Below are 19,353 nucleotides of genomic sequence, written 5' to 3' on the forward strand. Positions count from 1 at the left end.
CAAGCTACAACTTTAAAGCACCATCTACACAGCTATTCTTAAGAGTGAGCCCAGCTAGCCAAAGTCTATTGATCAGGGCTGGGAGGCTTGCTGCTGCAGGTTGTGTAGGTATACCCTTAGACTTTTAAGTTAAAAAACAAAAACAAAAAAACAAAAACACCTCTCAGTTGCATTGGGGGGGGGGACATAAATCTGAGATTCAACCTACCCAGAATATTAAACAAATGAAACTTCCATGGGCTGTGCAGACATACCCTTAAAGGACTTCCTAAAAGTAGGCAAACGTTACAAGGAAAACCACAGAATAGGCACTGGCCATTTAACTACATAAAATAACTAAAGCTCAACCAATGTCTCCATGTCTAAATTACAGTCCTACTGAGTAGACTAATTCTGACCCAGCAGTGGTTTATCTAACAACATGTAATCTTTCAAGTGCTGAGTGCAAGCATGACGACTGCATTCCAATAATTCAGAATTTGAACTAACATGAATTACAAAGAAAGCTTTTCTGCTTTGAGACTTAGTTTACCTTGATTAACGTAAAAATGTGCTGCACATTTTTCAAATAAGTATAATCATTTTCACTTCTGGGTATTTATACCCAGAGCTGTGCCAGAAAAGCCCCCTTTCATCTGGACCAGGCAAGCTTGTGGCAGATGTCCAGTGCAGGTACTCCACAGGGAATGGATACATTGATCTCTCAAAATGGATTGGTAAAGAATTTTTAAAAGAGCAGAGAAAGGGGATTTGGGGTTCCTACAACTGGTATGGTGGGGAGCCAGCCTCCTTCTTTATAGCCTTCCCACACACAACCCTCATATGAGGGGGGTGGCTGGGTCCCAACAGTGGATTGGCTGGGACCAGCATGGATAAGGGGACAGTCCCCAAGTATGTGCCAAGGGTTATGGAATTGCACTGTACTAGTCTATCTGCCACATACTCCCAGATATTTAAGAATAAAGCTGCAGCTTAATTAAACCACATCCAGTGCCTCCTGTACTCCTTCTGGCAAAGCCAGATAAACACACAATGTCAGCAGTTGGTTTTGACCTGGGAAGTGCAGCTAGTTCTACTAGTGTGCTGATTTTACATGTCAAGTTAACCAACAGCTCTTTGTACCCTTTCACCAATTAGAAGACAGGATTAGCTTTATTTTAAAGGTTCAATTGTAGTTGGAGGCAGGCGGCAGAAGGGGGGAGGGGGGGAGGAAGAGAACAGTTTATGTCAACAACTCTTAAACTTTTTTTTTTTTTAAAAGATGCAAAGATTTTCCTGTTTCTAAAGTAAAACAAAAACAAACCTTTCTGGAGAAAACTTACCTCTGTAATAGAAGAGACACAGATCAGAAAGCACAAACCATCGTTTCTTCCACAGCTTCATACCAGTACTATCCTACATTAAATCAAAGTGTTCAAGTAAGCATTTGTCAGACAATCAACAATTAATGCCTCATACTGAAAACAGATCCCCTGGTTTGCAATGATTTTATGTCATCTATTGATTTTCTTGTTTAAGAGCATGTTTTATGCACATTTGATTTCTTAACACAGTCCTGACTTTAAATACCAAGCTGATTACCTAGAAAGCGTACAGATGATCTAATTTAAGATTAAATGAAATACAAGCCTATTATTTTAGGAACCTAGAGACTACAATTTACAGTAAATGGGAAGAAGGAAATAAACATGTATGCTTTTTTAGAGGAACTATGTGAGCCAATATTTTAAAAGCTATCCTTATCTTTTCTTGTCTTTCATATCAAGTGTGCGCCAAACTCCCCGCTCCACCAGTATTCATAAACCTAAAGCAAATTTCTCTACAACATAAAAAAATTTATTCCTAAACCAATTTCATTTGCTTTTATGTATCTAACCAATTTGCAATACATTTCTCAGAATGAAGGACTGCCACGACTACTGCAGTGTAAGTAAGATGAAGCTTTGCGGTGTGCACATCCTGGTAAAATAAGATTTAATAAATATGTTAATGTACTCCAAAAAGAAAGGTATTTGTGAATTTTAAAAGTATTCTCATAGTGAATGGGATTTAAAGTGATATTCAAGGATGGCACTATAGTAAAACCCTAAGCTTTATATACACTCAAAGAAGAAGAGAGTATGCTATAAAAAATTTAAAAAAAAGAGTCATCAAATTTTTTGGCTGCTCTTTTCAAGCTTTGCTCCCTAGGTAAAAAACAAGTATTACCCAGAGTGTAAAACCTACTTTTTCTGAATAATTTTATCTATACTTAGCAAACCCTCTGCCACTGAAAGTTTTCATAATTAGAATATTTGGCACTATGAAAACTTGCATCAGAGGATCTCAAAATGCTTTACAAAACATTAATGAATCAAGTCTCAACACTGTCTGTGGTATTCCTATTTCACAGATGGGGAAACAAGACTTGGTCAAATGACCTGCCCTACCAAGATCATACACTACATCAGCAGTGGAGCTGGGACTATAACACAGGGATCCTGACTCCCAGGACTGTGATTTAGCCACAAGACCATTAACTTTAAAGACTTGAAATGCTTGTAAAAGCTTTTTTTTTTTTAATCTAAAGCATTCTTTTAACCCATGACAGACCATTTAAGAGGTTGTTTAATTGAGCCATCCAACACAAGACATTCTCTTACTCAAGTACCTCAACTGATATCTACAGGGATCAAGAAGATTCCCCAAATCATGCCCATAACTGCACTACTACTCAAACATTATGGATTTTCTTTTTTGCTTTCCTTTGAATCATCAGGCCAAGATGCAGAAGAGTGGAGTTGATGATTAGGGTATGGCAAATCCTCCAGTAAAGTGAATACATTTGTATATGGTGTATTTGCACGCTACTATTTGTTTTCTTTTAGTTGAGTGTCATTACACAGCAATTGGACAGTGTTTTCCATCAATGAGAAAATTAAGAATTGGTTCTAGACTCAGATTTGGTAGAAAGAATATAGAATGATTTGAGAATGATGTTGTGTGTAATGAGCTTACACATCCTGAGACTCAAATTACTGTTCTGTATAATTAAATACAGTAGGAATGCTATTACTAGATAACTTGTCAGAGAATGAAAGCTGTATGTACTTTAACTGTAGCTCTCTGAAGGTTGCATCATACCCAGATAACACTCTTAGATCAGCTGACTTGTATCACCATCATTGCAAATACTTACACAGCACAGTAATTTATAGCATCCCCTTCCTATCTGAAGTCACCATTCAAACGTTAAGAGAATAAATGAGTCTTTAAGCCCACTCCAACTGAGTTTACCTTAAAATCTATCTGCTGTAGGCTTTTCATTAGTGAAACAAGACAGGAATTACATTCTAAAAGGGACTTGAACATTAGTATATAGCAATGAGGAGAATACAACTTTTACAAAAATAGCATAGCTCCGTACCTTAATTTACTACTTCTCCCATAGTAAGTCTTTTCTACACAATAGATCTCAGTTCTTGAATATTTCAGCATTACCATGATATACTAACCTGGCAAGACATTATATATCCCTTAAGAAATGAGTAATATGTAAAAGGAGCTTCCCCCTCCTCCTGAGCCTTCCAATAAAGAAAGTATCAAATTGTTTTAGCAACGGAAGTATATCTTCCTATAAAACAAATTGCAAAGACACAGCTCAGGATAAAAAGGAGAGATTACTCACCAGAACAATAACTTGAGTTATTCAAAAACTTTTACCTCTGTGGATGCTTCACTGTAAGATGTATGCATGTTTGTGTACTCTCAACTGGAGATTGTAAAAGGCCACAATCTCAGAGGTGTGCCTTGTGCTCCCACATAAGGTCATGTAAGGAGATGTGGACCCACCACCAATCCAATTCCTTCTTAACCACGAAGCCTGGGAAGACTCCACAGCATAAGAAAAGATGGACAGGAGGTGGGGCATCCATAGAGAACAAAAGATCTCAAAGAACTCAAGTTACTGTACAGGTAAGTAACTGGCTCTTCTAGTATATGTCTCTAAGGATGCTTCACTGTAGCAGATCCCCAATCAGTCTCTCGTCACTGATGTAGGTGCTGAGGAGGCAAATCAAAGACAGTTCAGAGGACTGCATCACTGAAGGTAATATCAGCTCTAGATGCAGGTATGATGGCGTAATGTTTGGCAAACGTGAACTGAGGACCAGGTTGCAGCCCTGAAGATTTCCAATATGGAGACATCCTTAAGGAGGACTACAGAAGTAGACTGAGCCCTAGTGGAGTCAGCTGTCACTCCGTGAGGGGGATGTACCTCAGCAGCTTAACAGAAGGTCAAGATACAACCCAAAACCACTTCAATAGTTGAGTGGAAACTAGCTGTCCCTTCATCCTTTTGGCAAAGTATACAGAGTCTGGGAGAAGCCCTGAAGTCTTAGTTCTGCCAAGGTAGAAAGACAAGGCACTTCTGACATCTAATGTGCGGAGACTAACTTTCTCCCTCGGGGTATGGAACTTAGGATATAATAAATGGATCTCTTGGTTGATATGAGATTCCAACGATACTTCAGGGATGAAACAAAGATGGAGGCATAGCATGACCCTGTCATAGTAGGAAGTAGCATACTATGGTTCTGACATGAGTGCCCCAAGTTCTCCCAGCCATCACCTCAGCCAGAAGGATATCAAAAATGAAGCCTCGAGAGAGATGTGAGAAGGACCAGGCAGCCTTCGGCTCAAATGGGGAGTTGCTCACGACGTTGAGGACCAGATTAATGTTCCATGGAGAAGTGTGGTTTCGGACAAGAGGGAATAACTTGAATAAATCCTTAGGGAATGATTTGTGGTTTGAGAGGCAAAGAGTAAAACCCCTTCTATAGGTAAGTGGAAGGCCTTAACGGTGGCCAGGAGCACTAACTCAGCTCACTGAAAGACCTCATGTCTAAGTCCAGTAGGTCATTTGGATCCCTAGAGTGGAGCTTCTGAGGATTGCAGAGTGGTGAAAACACCAAGCATTTCTATTTTGGCAGTAAGTCTTACAAGTAGCAGGTTTCCTGATAGACAGAAGGACTGACTGAACATTGGCTGAGCAGTGAATTCTGTGCCCGAGAACCATCTAGGAGCCAAGTTGTCAGGTCCAGAGACGAGAGGTTGGGATAGGTCAGGACACCTGAGGTTTATGACAGATCTTCCCTGAGGGTAAGGCGGAAAGGCACTGCCAGAAAACAACGTGCCACACTTGCCTCAGCCACAATGGTGCTACCATGATAGCCCTCGCCCACTCTTATCTCAGTCTGAGCAAAGTCTTGATGATTAGAGGAACAGGCAGGTAAGCATAGAGCAGGAAGTGGGGCCAAGATTCTAGTGAGGAATCTCCTGAGGAACTGTGGCAATATGCTCTTCTGGAGCAGAAGAGATGACATTTTACATTGCTTGAAGTTGTGAAGAAGTCTACCTTGAGGAGGCCTCAGATCTGGCAGGTGCTGTGGAAAATGGAGCCATTGAGCTTCCCGTGCATGGTCCTGATGGACGGTCCTTGCTCAGGAAGTCTGCAACTGTGTTCTGAAGACCTGGCTGGTAAATCATGGAGATTTCTGTGTGATGTAAAAAGCATCAGTCCCACAGCCTTAGCAATTCTGTGCTTAAGGACTGGGATCTTGCTCCCACTTATCAGTTTTTGTATTGTACAGCTACAAATTACCCTGTTGTCTCACATTACCCTTAGAGTGTGCCCCTCGGTATCACAGAGGAAGTGCTAACACACAGACAACCCTTAGTTTCAGGATGTTAATGTGAAGCACTCTCTCTTGTGAGTACCATCTGTCTTGTGCTGTCCACCTCACAGATATGCCACCCCCCCAACCAGGAAAGAAGCGTCCATAACGAGCTGTTTCTAAAGTGGTGGATGTGAAAATGGAGTTCCCATAAAGACCTTTAGTGGGTCTTTCCACCACTTGAAAGAGTCTACTACTTACATAGGCATGGTGATTTGTTTGGAAAGACTGCCTGTTTAGGGTGTACGTAGTCCTTAGCCATGCCTGAAGACACCTGAAGTGCATGTATGCAGTGTAACAAACAAGGAGACCAAAACGTAGCCCAGCCGTTGCAGGCAGGTTCTTGCAGTTATTGGGGACCGTGCCGTAAAGATCAGTCCGGACATAGTGAAGAATCTGTCATTGGGCAGGTAAGCCCAAGCCGCTAGGGCAGGGGTGAGCAAACTTTTTGTCCTGAGGGCCACATCAGGGTGCGAAACTGTATGGAGGGCTGGATGGAGAAGGCTGTGCCTCCCTAATGGCCTGGCCCCGACCCCTATCCGACCCCTCCCACTTCCTGCCCGCTGACTGCCCCCCCTCAGAACCTCCACCCATCCAACCCCCCCGCTCCTTGTTCCCTGACTGCCCCCTCCTGAGACCTCCGCCCCTAACTGCCCCCCCGGGACCTCACCCCCATCCAACCCACCCTGCGCCCAGTCCCCTGACCCACCCCAGAACCTCCGCCCCATCCAATCGCCCCCTACTCCCCTGTCCCCGACTGTGACCCTCTGCCCCTTATCCAATCCCGTCCCCCTTACCATGCCGCTCAGAGCAGCATGTCTGGCTGCGCCGCCGGAGCCAGACACGCTGCTGCGCTGCCCTGCATGAGCCCATGGCGGTGTAACTGCGGGGGAGGGGCCGGGGGCTAGCCTCACTGGCCAGGAGCTCAGGGGCCAAGCAGGACGGTCCCGCGGGCTGGATGTGGCCCACAGTCTGTAGTTTGCCCACCTCTGAGCCAGGGAGTTTGGCATGGACCTGATTAAGTCTATTGCTGAAATGGTGTTAGACATTTTTACATTGACACAGAGGCCCAGAGACTGATATTGGGTTAGGGTCTTGGTGGTTGCTAATTGAGCCTCTTGGGAGGAGTGGCCTCTGCAGAGCCAGTTGTCCAAATATGGGAAGGCTGTAACCTATTTATCATTGTGGGCTGCATATGTGGCCCACAATGTGTTACAAGGGCCATACCTTGAGAACCATAGAGCCCCCCCCAACCCCTCCACAGTCCCCCTCCACAAAATGGGGCCAGGAGCAGCACCCTGTCTGCAGGGCCAGACCGTGCCATGTGGGACTGGGCAGCCTAAAACCTGGTGGTGCTGCAGCACCCATACACCCCTAGCTCCCAGTGCCCCCCACTGCCCAGAGTGCCTCCCTGGCCCACAAACCTGCCCAGAGACCCACTCTCCCATACTCTGCAGCACTCACCAGCTCCCTGCTGCCAGCAGCGCTCCAGCAGACTGCCAGATGCTGTCTCCCCTTCAGCCAGCCCCGCCCCCTCACAGACCAGAACAGCAATTTTTTTTTTTTTTTTTTTTAAGCACACAGCTGGGCCTCTCTCTTTGCAGGACCTGCCTTTAAACTCATGTGTACTGTATACCACAATGGGACATGAGTTTTTCTGAGACACTCAAAATAGCCTGCCTGTAACTATGGAAGACAGACCTATGGCAGGTCTGGCTGGGCTTGAACCCAGGGGTTTTAGGCGTAAAACGGAGAAGTGCCATACACCACAATGGGGAAGGCAAGTTGGGGGTGGGGAGCTTAGGAACCCTCTGAGTACAAGTTGGGCTACAACTAAGAAAATAATAACTAGGAAAAAGGAAAACTAACTGCATAAACAAAAACAGCAAGGGAAGAAAGAAAAGGCAGGAAGTAGATGAAAGAAGCAGATACTGCAATTGTTCCATCTCAACCCGCAGGTGACTGAGAAGGAACTGGAGTGGCAGTGAGTCCGCACCTCCTTATATGCCCTTGCCCAAGAGCACAAGGCATTGCTCTCACAGGTGCAGCCCTATAGATGCTGCTTTTTGCAACTTCCAGTCAAGAGCGCACAAATGTGCGCACATCCTACAGTGGACAAATATTCAAAGGAGTGAGTATTATAGACAGGAACGTGAGGGAAGTAAATTCAATTTCTGAAATGAGAGATTACAGCATAGACAGACTACATCTGGATGCACTATTCTTTGAATCACCTTGTTACGTTTTTACCCCTCATGGCAGTGAAATTCATCAAACACATAATGCATGATTTTCCTTTATTAATGGAGTTATCCAGGGCTCATTTTGACAATATTCTCACTATATATTTGTTTCTCAGTTGGTCCTAATGTACCCTAGAATAAAAATTCATCCCAGAATTTAATGCAAATTTTACTAATTTTCCCACCAATTATTTGATTAAATGTCGCTATCTGACTAGCTATATTCAGGATGTTTTAACTTCTCTTTTTGATACTACCTCAATGTGTGTTCTATTGGACATAAATAAGCTCTAGGAGACAGGACTGAGCCTGTGTGTACAGAAGGAATTAAGCAGAGGAGAGTGGAAGTGGTTAAACCCTTTGTACTTTGAGGCCCCATTGGAAGATATTTAATTATTTGATTCACACTGAATTATTTCACCACCTATCAGATCTCCTCCGAAGCAGAGTACCCAAATGCTGACAACCATTCACATGACTCTAGATTCTTTGGTACTGCCTTCTATATCAACACAAAACAATATTCATGAAAAGCCAGCTGTAAGAACTCAAGATTCAGTAAGTAACTGAAGAAGCAGCTAGTAAATTAAAAATAGGACTGACAAATCTTGGCAAGAAAAACAACTACAAATTGATATATCAATGAAATTTTGAAGCCATAGTTAACTGGATTTATGTATAAATATATGCATACTAAAACATTAAAAAAGTTCATATCAGATGGGGTGAGAGGCAGCTCTTCTGCAATCAAAAAAATTTGACAAAAGGCGGATGTGATATCACATGTATACAGAGAGCTTAATTTTCAAATTGAGGCTATGGCTGAGTACGCATTTTAACATTTATGTTTGTGCATATATTTATAGCAATTGTGGTGGGAAATAGGTCTAAACCATTTGTGTGCAAATGCCCATGTTGAACATGCAATGGCAGTAATTGTGCACAACAATTTGTGGCAAGGCACCTCTTTTCTCTCCCCAGACTTAGTGTTTCCCCCTCTGGCGATGGCGGGCCTGGAGTAATCAGCCCCACTCTGGCAGGGTTTGCCTTCCCCCTTCTGTGCTCCCTTGGTCATATTTTCAGAGTAGGCCTGAGGGTCGGCCTCTGGGGTGATCCTCCACCAAACAAAAGGAAACAGTCAAACAAAAACCCAGGAAGGTGCCTTTCACTGCAACCTCACTGGGGCAAGGTGTTGTCCGGTTGGTTGCCCTGGGGTGTCAGTCCTTCCCCGAGCAGGCACTCGGGTTTGGCGGTTTCCCCTATGGGAAGGAGCACAGACTCTCACGTGGAACCGCCTATTTCTCTGCTGCCATTAGCCTGGCAGCAGCTTGTGTGTGTCTCCTCCTCTTCTCTCCCCAGAGGAGGGGTTTTTAAAGGCTTCAGGCAGCCCTTAATTGGATTCAGGTGTCCCTACTTGATCTGAGGTAACCCCTTCTCAGCTTGTAGGAAAAAAAGCTTTCAACATTCTAGGGCAAATATATCTGCCTTCCAGGACCCTCTTGCAGCCATCCGGACTGACTCTGTCACAAATTATAGGCACGCCAATGTGCACAGAAGGCTTCAAAGCTCTCTTTATGAAAATCATATCCTACCTTTGAACACAATATGTATGTTTGCATCCCTATATACATCCCTCCTTTTCAAACAGAGCTTCCAGTATCTTGACAGATTAACAGAAACTAGAGTTAGAAAGTTAGAGTTATTAAGTCATCTAGTTTATCATCCTGCTGATGCAGATTTGCTCCTTACATAACATTTTTTAATAATTTGCACCGTTTGCGTGTGTGTGTCTCAAATGATTAGGTGTCCTCTTCCTGGAGTGCGAATCCACAATGACTTGTGGCCCAAGTGTGAAGACCCTAGATGACAGTGACACATCTGAAGGAAACATTTGCAAATTACAGGTTTCAGAGTAACAGCCGTGTTAGTCTGTATTTGCAAAAAGAAAAGGAGTACTTGTGGCACCTTAGAGACTAACCAATTTATTTGAGCATAAGCTTTCATGAGCTACAGCTCACTTCATCGGATGCATACTGTGGAAAGTGTAGAAGATCTTTTTATACACACAAAGCATGAAAAAATACCTCCCCCCACCCCACTCTCCTGCTGGTAATAGCTTACCTAAAGTGATCACTCTCCTTACAATGTGTATGATAATCAAGTTGGGCCATTTCCAGCACAAATCCAGGTTCTCACCCTCCCCCCACCCCACACACATACAAACCCACTCTCCAGATTCTATGTGGACTCCTCCTGAAGGTCGAAACAGCAGACTGGACTTCTACATAGAGTGCTTCCGCCAACGTGCACGGGCTGAAATCGTGGAAAGCTTGTTCATATTCCGACCTATTCATGATGACAACAGCACCTCCTTTGTCAGCCTTTTTGATTATGATGTCAGAGTTGTTTCTGAGGCTGTGGATGGCATTGTGTTCTGCACGGCAGAGGTTATGGGGCAAGTGATGCTGCTTTTCCATGATTTCAGCCCGTGCACGTCGGGCCAGTCTGCTGTTTCGACCTTCAGAAGGAGTTAAAGACTCAGAAACTTTCAGAATAAGGTGGTAGTTACCAGACATGTTCAGTAGATGCTCTGGGCTGTATATAAAGTTTTCATTGTGGACAACCCATCTGGCAGGTTATATCCTAGTCGTGCTCTGAGAGCAGAGCCAGAGAGCAAAAGGGAGTAGAGATTTTAATAAAGGAGTTAAGAACAACCCTGTGGATTCAACAGTTGATGGATGCAGAAGCAAGAATTGGTTTGCTGTGAGGGCTAGGTCCCAATACCTCTACTTTGGATGCAAGTGAGTGCAACTTCAGCTTTACTGGCTAAGGAAGCCCTCCATTAGGATAATGTTTGATCCACCACAGTACGTTTTATGGACCTAGAGGGACAGGTGGGGGGAGTATGTGTTACATGTCGCAGCTACAGAGCCTGTAGCACATATATTTAGCTATCAGCTAACTGCTTTAAACTGGGATTCTGTTTCAGAAAGAGAATGGGGGCACTACTTAGTGAGGTGAGGATTTGTGAATTCTTGCCTGATTTAGCTGGGCTTATAGGGAGAAGACTGTGCTCTAGAGAGAGGAAATGGATATTTTATGTGATCCCAATCCGTCACACTTTGGATACAGGGTACAGACTTCTGTTTCACCAGCAACTGAGAGGACCAGTCAGCTATTAACACAACAGCTGGAATGATACTAGCTGTGGAGATCCCCAGACTGTTTGTTTGCCTACTGGGTTCTGAAGTGTTTGACAGGACAGAGATGTTGACACTTCTCAAGCTCTTTCCAGCAGTTGACAAGAACATCCGAGGAACAATGGGGGGGAATAAACAAGGGGAAATAGTTTTACTTTGTGTAATGACCTATCCATTCCCAGTCTCTATTCAAGCCTAAGTTAATTGTATCCAGTTTGTAAATTAATTCCAATTCAGCAGTCTCTCTAAAAGTTGCAATTCTTTAACAAAAAAACTTCAAAAACAGACTCCAATGAGAGACTGCTGAATTGGAATTAATTTGCAAACTGGATACAATTAACTTAGGCTTGAATAGAGACTGGGAATGGATGGGACATTACACAAAGTAGAACTATTTCCCCAAGTTTATCCTCCCCCCACCATTCCTCAGACGTTCTTTTCAACTGCTGGAAATGGCCCACCTTGATTATCACTACAAAAGGTTCTTCACCCCCTCCCCTGGTAATAGTTCACCTTAAGTGATCACTCTCTTGTTACAGTGTGTATGGTAACACCCATTGTTTCATGTTCTCTGTGTATATAAATCTCTCCACTGTATTTTCCACTGAATGTATCCAATGAAGTGAGCTGTCGCTCATGCTCAAATAAATAAAATAAATAAAATAAAGCTTATGCTCAAATTTGTTAGTCTCTAAGGTGCCACAAGTACTACTTTTCCTTTTGCGAATACAGACTAACACGACTGTCACTCAAACTTCTCAAGCTCTGAAGATTCAGATTTCAAGGCCAAAATGGACCGTTGTGATCATCTCATTCAACATCCTGTGTAACAAAGGCCACAGAACTTCCTTAAAATAATTCCTAGAGAACATCTTTAAGCCTGGTCTAGACTACGAGTTTATGTCAAATGTAGCAGTGTTAGATCGATTTAACCCTGCACCCATCCATACGACGAAGCCATTTTTGTCGACTTAAAGGGCTCTTAAAATCGATTTCTGTACTCCTCCCCGATGAGGGGTTTAGCGCTGAAATCAACATCACTGGGTCGAATTTGGGGTAGTGTGGACGCAATTCGACAGTATTGGCCTCCGGGTGCTACCCCAGAGTGCTCCATTGTGACCGCTCTGGACAGCACTTTCAACTCAGATGCACTAGCCAGGTACACAGGAAAAGCACCGGGGAACTTTTGAACTTCATTTCCTGTTTGGCCAGCGTGGTGTGACCATGCAGAGCTCTATCAGCAGAGGTGACCATGCAGTCCCAGAATTGCAAAAGAGCTCCAGCATGGACTGAATGGGAGGTATTGGATCTGATCGCTGTATAGGGAGACGAATCCGTGCTATCAGAACTCCGTTCCAAAAGACGAAATGCCAAAATATTTGAAAAAAATCTCCAAGGGCATGAAGGACAGAGGCTATAACAGGGACCCCCAGCAGTGCCACGTGAAAATTAAGGAGCTCAGGCAAGGTTACCAAAAAATCGAACAGGCAAACAGCCGCTCTGGGTCAGAACCCCAGACATGCCACTTTTATGATGAGCTGCATGCAATTCTAGGTGCTGCTCCTACCACTACCCCACCCCTGTATGTGGACTCCTGCAAGGTGGGGGAGTCTCCCGCAACGGGGATGAGGATTTTGGGGACGAGGACGATGATGATGCGGAAGATGAAACCGTTCTGCCCGACAGCCAGGAACCGTTTCTCACCCTGGATCCAATACCCTCCCAACCCTCCCAAGGCAGGCTCCCGGACCTTGAAGGTGGAGAAGGCACCTCTGGTGAGTGTACCTTTGTAAATATAATACATGGTTTAAAAGCAAGCATGTTTAATGATTAATTTTCCCTGAAGACTTGGGATGCATTTGCAGTCAGTACAGCTACTGGAAAAGTCTGTAAACTTGTCTGGGGATGGAGCAGAAATCCTCCAGGGACATCTCAACGAAGCTCTCCTGGATGTACTCCCAAAGCCTTTGTAAAAGGTTTCTGGAGAGGGCAGCCTTATTCCGTCCTCCATGGTAGGACACTTTACCACGCCAGGCCAGTAGCACGTAGTCTGGAATCATTGCATAACAAAGCCTGGCAGCGTATGGTCCCGGTGTTTGCTGGCATTCAAGCAACATCCGTTCTTTATCTCTCTGGGTTATCCTCAGGAGAGTGATATAATTCATAGTCACTTGGTTGAAATAGGGGAATTTTATTAAGGGGACATTCAGGTGGCCATTCCTGCTGGGCTGTTTGCCTGTGGCTGAAAAGAAATCATCCCCACTTTTAACCACGCTTGGAGGGAGGGGTGGGGGACGTTCACGCTGAGCTGTTCACGTTTGGCTGGCAAGGATCTTCCCTGATACTAGTCACGCGGTGGGAGAAGGAGTGAAGCGATCATCCCAGAGAATTTGGGGGGAGGACTTAGCTGGGTTTGTGCTGCACGTTAACCCGAAAACTGCAGCCCCTCCTTTTAAATGGCCAACCTAACGGGTGCTTGGTATGGGAAAGGAAGGCACTGCTGTTTGAAACCATTCACCATGAAAGAGTCTACCCACTGTTCCCTAAAATGTGTCTTTTTAAATACTACTCTCCCGTTTTTTCCTCCCGCAACTGCAAATGTTTCAACACTCCCCCTATCATCTCCATCCCAGAAGCTAGCGCAGATACGAAGGCGAAAAAAACGCACTCGCGATGAAATGTTCTCTGAGCTCATGTAGTCCTCCCGCACTGAAAGAGCTCAGCAGAATGCATGGAGGCAGACAATTGCAGAGTCCAGGAAAGCAAAAAATGAACGTGAGGAGAGGTGGCAGGTGCAAGATGATAGGTGGCAGCAGCGTGATGAGAGGAAGCAATGCTGAGGCTACTCGAAGAGCAAACTGATATGCTCTGGCATATGGTTGAGCTGCAGGAAAGGCAGAATGAGCAGAGACTGCTGCTTCAGCCGCTGGGTAACCACCCACCCTCCTCCCCAATTTCCATAGCCTCCTCACCCAGATGCCCAAGAATGCGGGGAGAGGGCCTCCGGGCAATCAAACCACTCCACCCCAGAGGACTGCCCAAGCAACAGAAGGCTGGCATTCAATAAGTTTTGAAGTGCAGTGTGACCTTGTCCTCCCCTCCTCCCCCACCCCTCCTGGGCTACCTTGGCAGTTATCCCCCTATTTGTGTGACGAATTCATAAAGAATGCATGAATTTGAAACAATGACTTTATTGCCTCTGCAAGTGGTGATCGAAGAGGGGAGGGTGGTTGGTTTACTGGGAAGTAGAGTGAACCAAGGGGGCGGGTTTTCATCAAGGAGAAAAACAGAACTCTCACACCGTAGTCTGGCCAGTCATGAAATTGGTTTTCAAAGCTTCTCTGATGCGCAGCGCGCCATACTGTGCTCTTCTAACCACCCTGGTGTCTGGCTGTGCATAACCAGCAGCCAGGCGATTTGCCTCAACCTCCCTGCCACTATATGTCTCCCCCTTACTCTCACAGATATTGTGGTGCTCACAGCAAGCAGTAATAACAATGGGAATATTGGTTTTGCTGATGTCTAACCAAGTAAACTGCACCAGCGCGCTTTTAAACGTCCAAATGCACACTCTACAACCGTTCTGCACTTGCTCAGCCTATAGTTGAACAGCTCCTTACTACTGTCCAGGGTGCCTGTGCATGGCTTCATGAGCCATGGCATTAAGGGGTAGGCTGGGTCCCCAAGGATAACTATAGGCATCTCCAATGGTCTGGAAAGTACGTCCCTTCCTGCAGCTGTTCAAATGGACCAGAGTTCCTGAAGATGTGAGCATCATGTACCTTTCCCGGCCATCCCACGTTGATGTTGGTGAAACGTCCTTTGTGATCCACCAGAGCTTGCAGCACCGCTGAAAAGTACCCCTTTCGGTTTATGTACTGGTGCTTGTACTGCCTTGGTGCTCCAGTCCCAAAATAGGGATATACTTTCCGTCTATTGCCCCACCACAGTTAGGGAACCCCATTGCAGCAAAGCCATCCACTATGACCTGCACATTTCCCAGAATCACTCCCCTTGACAGCAGCAGCTCAGTGATTGCGTTGGCTACTTGGATCACAACAGCCTCCACAATAGATTTGCCCACTCCAAATTGATTCCCGATTGACTGGTGGCTGTCTGGAGTTGCAAGCTTCCAGAGGGCTATTGCCATTTGCTTGTGAACTGTGAGGGCTGCTCTCATCTTGGTATTCGTGCGCTTCAGGGCAGGGGAAAACAAGTCACAAAGTTCCATGAAAGTGCCCTTACGCTTGCGAAAGTTTCGCAGCCACTGGGAATCATCCCAGACCTGTAACACTATGCGGTCCCACCAGTCTGTGCTTGTTTCCCAGGTCCAGAATCGGCGTTCCACTCCATGAGCCTGCCCCATTGCCACCAGGATGTCCAAATTACCGGGGCCCGTACTTCAATCTCATCACCGTGCTGCCGTTGGCTCCTCGCCTGGTTTTGCAGGTTCTGGTTCTGAACATACTGCAGGATAATGCACGAGGTGTTTACACTGCTCATAACTGCCATGGTGATCTGAGCGGGCTCCATGCTTGCTGTGGTATGGAGTCTGCAGAGAGCAGAGTTGCACCGGAAGCAGTGGATGACTATGGTTAGCAGGCCTACTGCACTGTCTGCTGCCAGCAGCACCAGGACACAACAGCGGCGGTGTTGGTGAGCTGAACTGAGCGGGCTGCACACTTGCCATGGTATGGAATCTGTAGGAGAGCAGGAAAGCAGAGTTGCAGCAGAAGCAATGGCTGATGACCTGCGAGGTGGATTCAGGAGAGCAGAGTTGCAGCGCAAGTGGGAGCCCATGACAGCCAACATAGAGAAATTTGCTATTGAGACAAGAGCAGGAGAGCAGAGTTGCAGTGGAAGCGGTGGTTCGATGATGACTGTTAGCAGTCCTACTGCACCGTCGGCTGAAAGTAGTATGGCATCCGCATGGAAAAAAGCGTGAAATGATTGTCTGCCATTGCTTTCACAGAGGGAGGGAAGACTGACGACGTACCCAAAACCACCCACGACAATGTTTTTTCCCCATCAGGCATTGGGACTTAACCCAGAATTCCAATGGACGGTGGAGACTGCGGAAACTGTGGGATAGCTACCCACAGTTTAACGATCTGAAAGTCGATGCTAGCCACGGTACTGTGGATGCACTCCGCCAACTTAATGCACTTAGTGGACACACACACAATCAACTGTATAAAATCGCTTCCTAAAGAAACAGACTTATATAAATTCGACCTAATTCTGTAGCATAGACATATCCTTAGAAAAAACATCCAATCTTGATTTAAAATTTATCAGAATACCCCATGGGTAAATTGTTCCAATGGTTAATTACTCTATTAAAATTTTTTACATCTTACAGGTGACACACACTACATACTATGGTCGCACTAGAAAGATGAGAAATCATCTTTGAGAGAAAATCAGAGGGGAATGTGTTTTGATGTGTGAAATGAAGTTAGAAAATGTTATATTTCAACCTTATATTTGAATGTTTGTAACAAACAAAAGGGGAAATCTATAAAGAACACCAGTAGATTTATTGTCTAACAACATTTGTTTTGACGTTATTCATAGTATTTACAATATTTTAGACTATTTACAGTGTGCTGTGTCCATTAAATGTTTAACTAACAAAACATATGTTGTACTCTGAAATTGACTGGGAACTGTTAACATCCACTTATCAGGGTTTTACATACAAGAGCCCCGAGGTTTAATTCTGTGTAATGATTTTTGAGAAGTCATAGAGAGACAGAACTGTGGTCTGCCTGAAGCTAAGCTGAGGTGCAGGAAGAAGGGGAGTGTAATATTGCTTGAGCTCTACTGCCCCCCGTTATACTAGCTAGAGAAATAAAACATGTGTGTTAATGGGTTAAAGTGCAGCAGAAAAAGATGTTTTTCTCTGCCATCCTTCCTAATTGAAACTGGAATTTGAAAATCCAAATGGCTTTTTTTCCTTCTTACCCACCACTAACAGTAAGAATTCTGCTGGCCAAATTATGCTGCTGCTAACTGTACAAAATTGTGGTCTTTATGGATTTAAATTAGGATAACTGATCATCTAATTTATTAGAATCCATTGAACAACTCTGTTCTTGGTGCAAAGTAGTAGTATTTTCTTACATATCATTTTTTTTCTTAGTATAGAATGTATTTGTTGGTTTGAACATTTTGTATGGGGGTTAGGCTATTAATTCCACCACAATGTTTTTTTCAGTACAATTTCTTTTTCCCGAACTAATATGTTAACTGGACATAACTTTAGAAGTGAAATTACTCCAGAAATTCGAAAGCAGCTTCTTTTCAAGCCATAAAGTAACCAAAGAGGAAAGCCCACATAACCCAACCTTATGGTCCTTTAGCCGGCAAAGGCTGGAAAAAAGCATGGGCAGAGGGAAGAATCTAAATATGGAGGAGGAAACCCACTGCCACCCCAAGTGAAGATCAGCCAGTGCTTAATGTAGTTAAATGATCAATGTTTTTAATTCTCTACCTAAAAAAGACAGAGGAAAAACTATTTCAGGTCATCTGTTTGCAACACAGTCAACTGGACTATACTTGGCAATTGTGGGTCCAATACATACATAACCCCCCCAACCCCCATGCCTATTTTCACCTAAAAACACCAGTTTGTTTTCCAGTAGCACCCACGACATGCTAGAAAAAGAGGTGTTCTTGCCCTAAGATCCAATAGTGCTGAACTGCTGATTGCAAGAAAGTACAACCAGTTAGGAGATTTTCAAAAGCAAAAATGGCAAAAAGCCATTGACTTTCAGTGGGTTTTGGGTGCCTAATTGCTATTTATACTTTTAAAAATCTTCCCCTTAATGTACATTAGTGACTAAAAAAATCACAGTTCAAACACACACACTCCCAGTATATATACATTACCAATGTTCAAGCCAAAAAATATCCCCCAATAGCCATCCCAGAATAATAAATAGCAAAACATTTGGCCACTCACTCTTGTCCCATTTTCCCACCAGTTATGATTTATTAACTTAGTCTTCCATTCCCAATATGTATTTGCCAGACACCTATCCCCCAAATCCTTCAGATATAACAGGTCCCTGAATTTACAACATTGTACCTTTCTCTTCTTATGCTTCCCAAAGAAATACAACAAGTAAACCACTATTCTGTACTTCCTGGCTGCCTTTATTCATTTTTCATTGTGTATTTTATTTAGTAGGTGATATGAGTTAATGAAAGGCAATGCACATGCACCAGAAGATATTGTCATCTTCGCTCCAATGTTTCTAGCATTAGGTTTCACAAACTATTGTCCTGCATACAATAACAAACAAGGAAAATATATGAATACCTGCTTGTAAAGCCACCCCCGTCTGATGACTGGTGCGTTAGGATTCCTCTTTATTGAGTTTGATCTCTTTCCAAAATTATGAACCTTCTTTGAAGACCGTGACGTCTAAATGGAATGAACATGTTAGAAAATGCACCATCAGTGTCTATTAAGTCTAGGAAATTGTCACACATTTCTTTCTTCAGATTTTTGTTCTCTATCCATGTTTCCCCTTGAGAATTGCAGGATATTATTTTGTTCCTTTTTAGACAAATAATTTTGGTAATTGCCATGCTGTTTCTGCTGGTTCCAGAATTTCTCTAAATTTTTTTGCAGCGAGAAAGAGAAATCCCAGAGCATAACAGGATCAAAACATTTTAAATAGAGATTTAATAGAATTTTTTAAAAACAAAAATACAGCTGACTTTATTCTAAGACAGGGCTTGAAGAGCACTTACAAGACAATACAAGAACTAGCAAGAGAACTAAAACTATGATAGATGGCAAAGCAACACCTTGGTGAGAAAAGCCCAGCTTTCTTCTGTTCCCAGCAAAACCCCAATAACTGGGATAGAGGTCAGATTGCTACAAGGGTGCAATCTCTGGCTTCTGATTGAACCTTTCATATCCTCCTCCGGTGAAATAGCTTTTATTCTATCTCTTCTCCCCTCACAATTTTTCCATTCATTTTCTCTTGGCTGCTACAAAAGGGAGAAGATCTTCACTACTCTACATGTTGCTCCAACAGACGTTTTGGTTCTCCTTCCCTTGTCACTCCAGCATCCATTTCTCATGATGCTTATAGCTTTTTTTCAAGCTGCTACAGAATGAAATTAAAGTGATTCTTGACAATTTAGAAGAGCAGTTGTGAAACTAACCAGAGTCCTATC

At 43.9% G+C, this 19,353-nt stretch overlaps 1 protein-coding gene across 26 annotated transcripts in view; it reads right to left on the reverse strand.

The window, feature by feature from the left end:
- The window catches only part of PLEKHA5 (pleckstrin homology domain containing A5), a 260,673-nt gene that overhangs the window by 94,294 nt on the left and 147,026 nt on the right, over nt 1-19,353 (reverse strand). For all 26 annotated transcript variants that reach the window (XR_007353551.2, XM_048827466.2, XM_048827553.2 and 23 more), the window contains 2 exons: nt 18,485-18,589; nt 1,323-1,395 (listed from right to left, as the gene is read on the reverse strand). Coding sequence is in view for 25 of the 26 variants with exons in the window: in XM_048827466.2 (XP_048683423.2) it covers nt 1,323-1,395; nt 18,485-18,589 (178 nt within the window). In the remaining variant the exon portion in view is untranslated. The remainder of the gene's footprint in view (nt 1-1,322; nt 1,396-18,484; nt 18,590-19,353) is intronic.

This window comes from Caretta caretta, chromosome 1 (assembly GCF_965140235.1).
Source record: "Caretta caretta isolate rCarCar2 chromosome 1, rCarCar1.hap1, whole genome shotgun sequence".
NCBI lineage: Eukaryota > Metazoa > Chordata > Testudines > Cheloniidae > Caretta > Caretta caretta.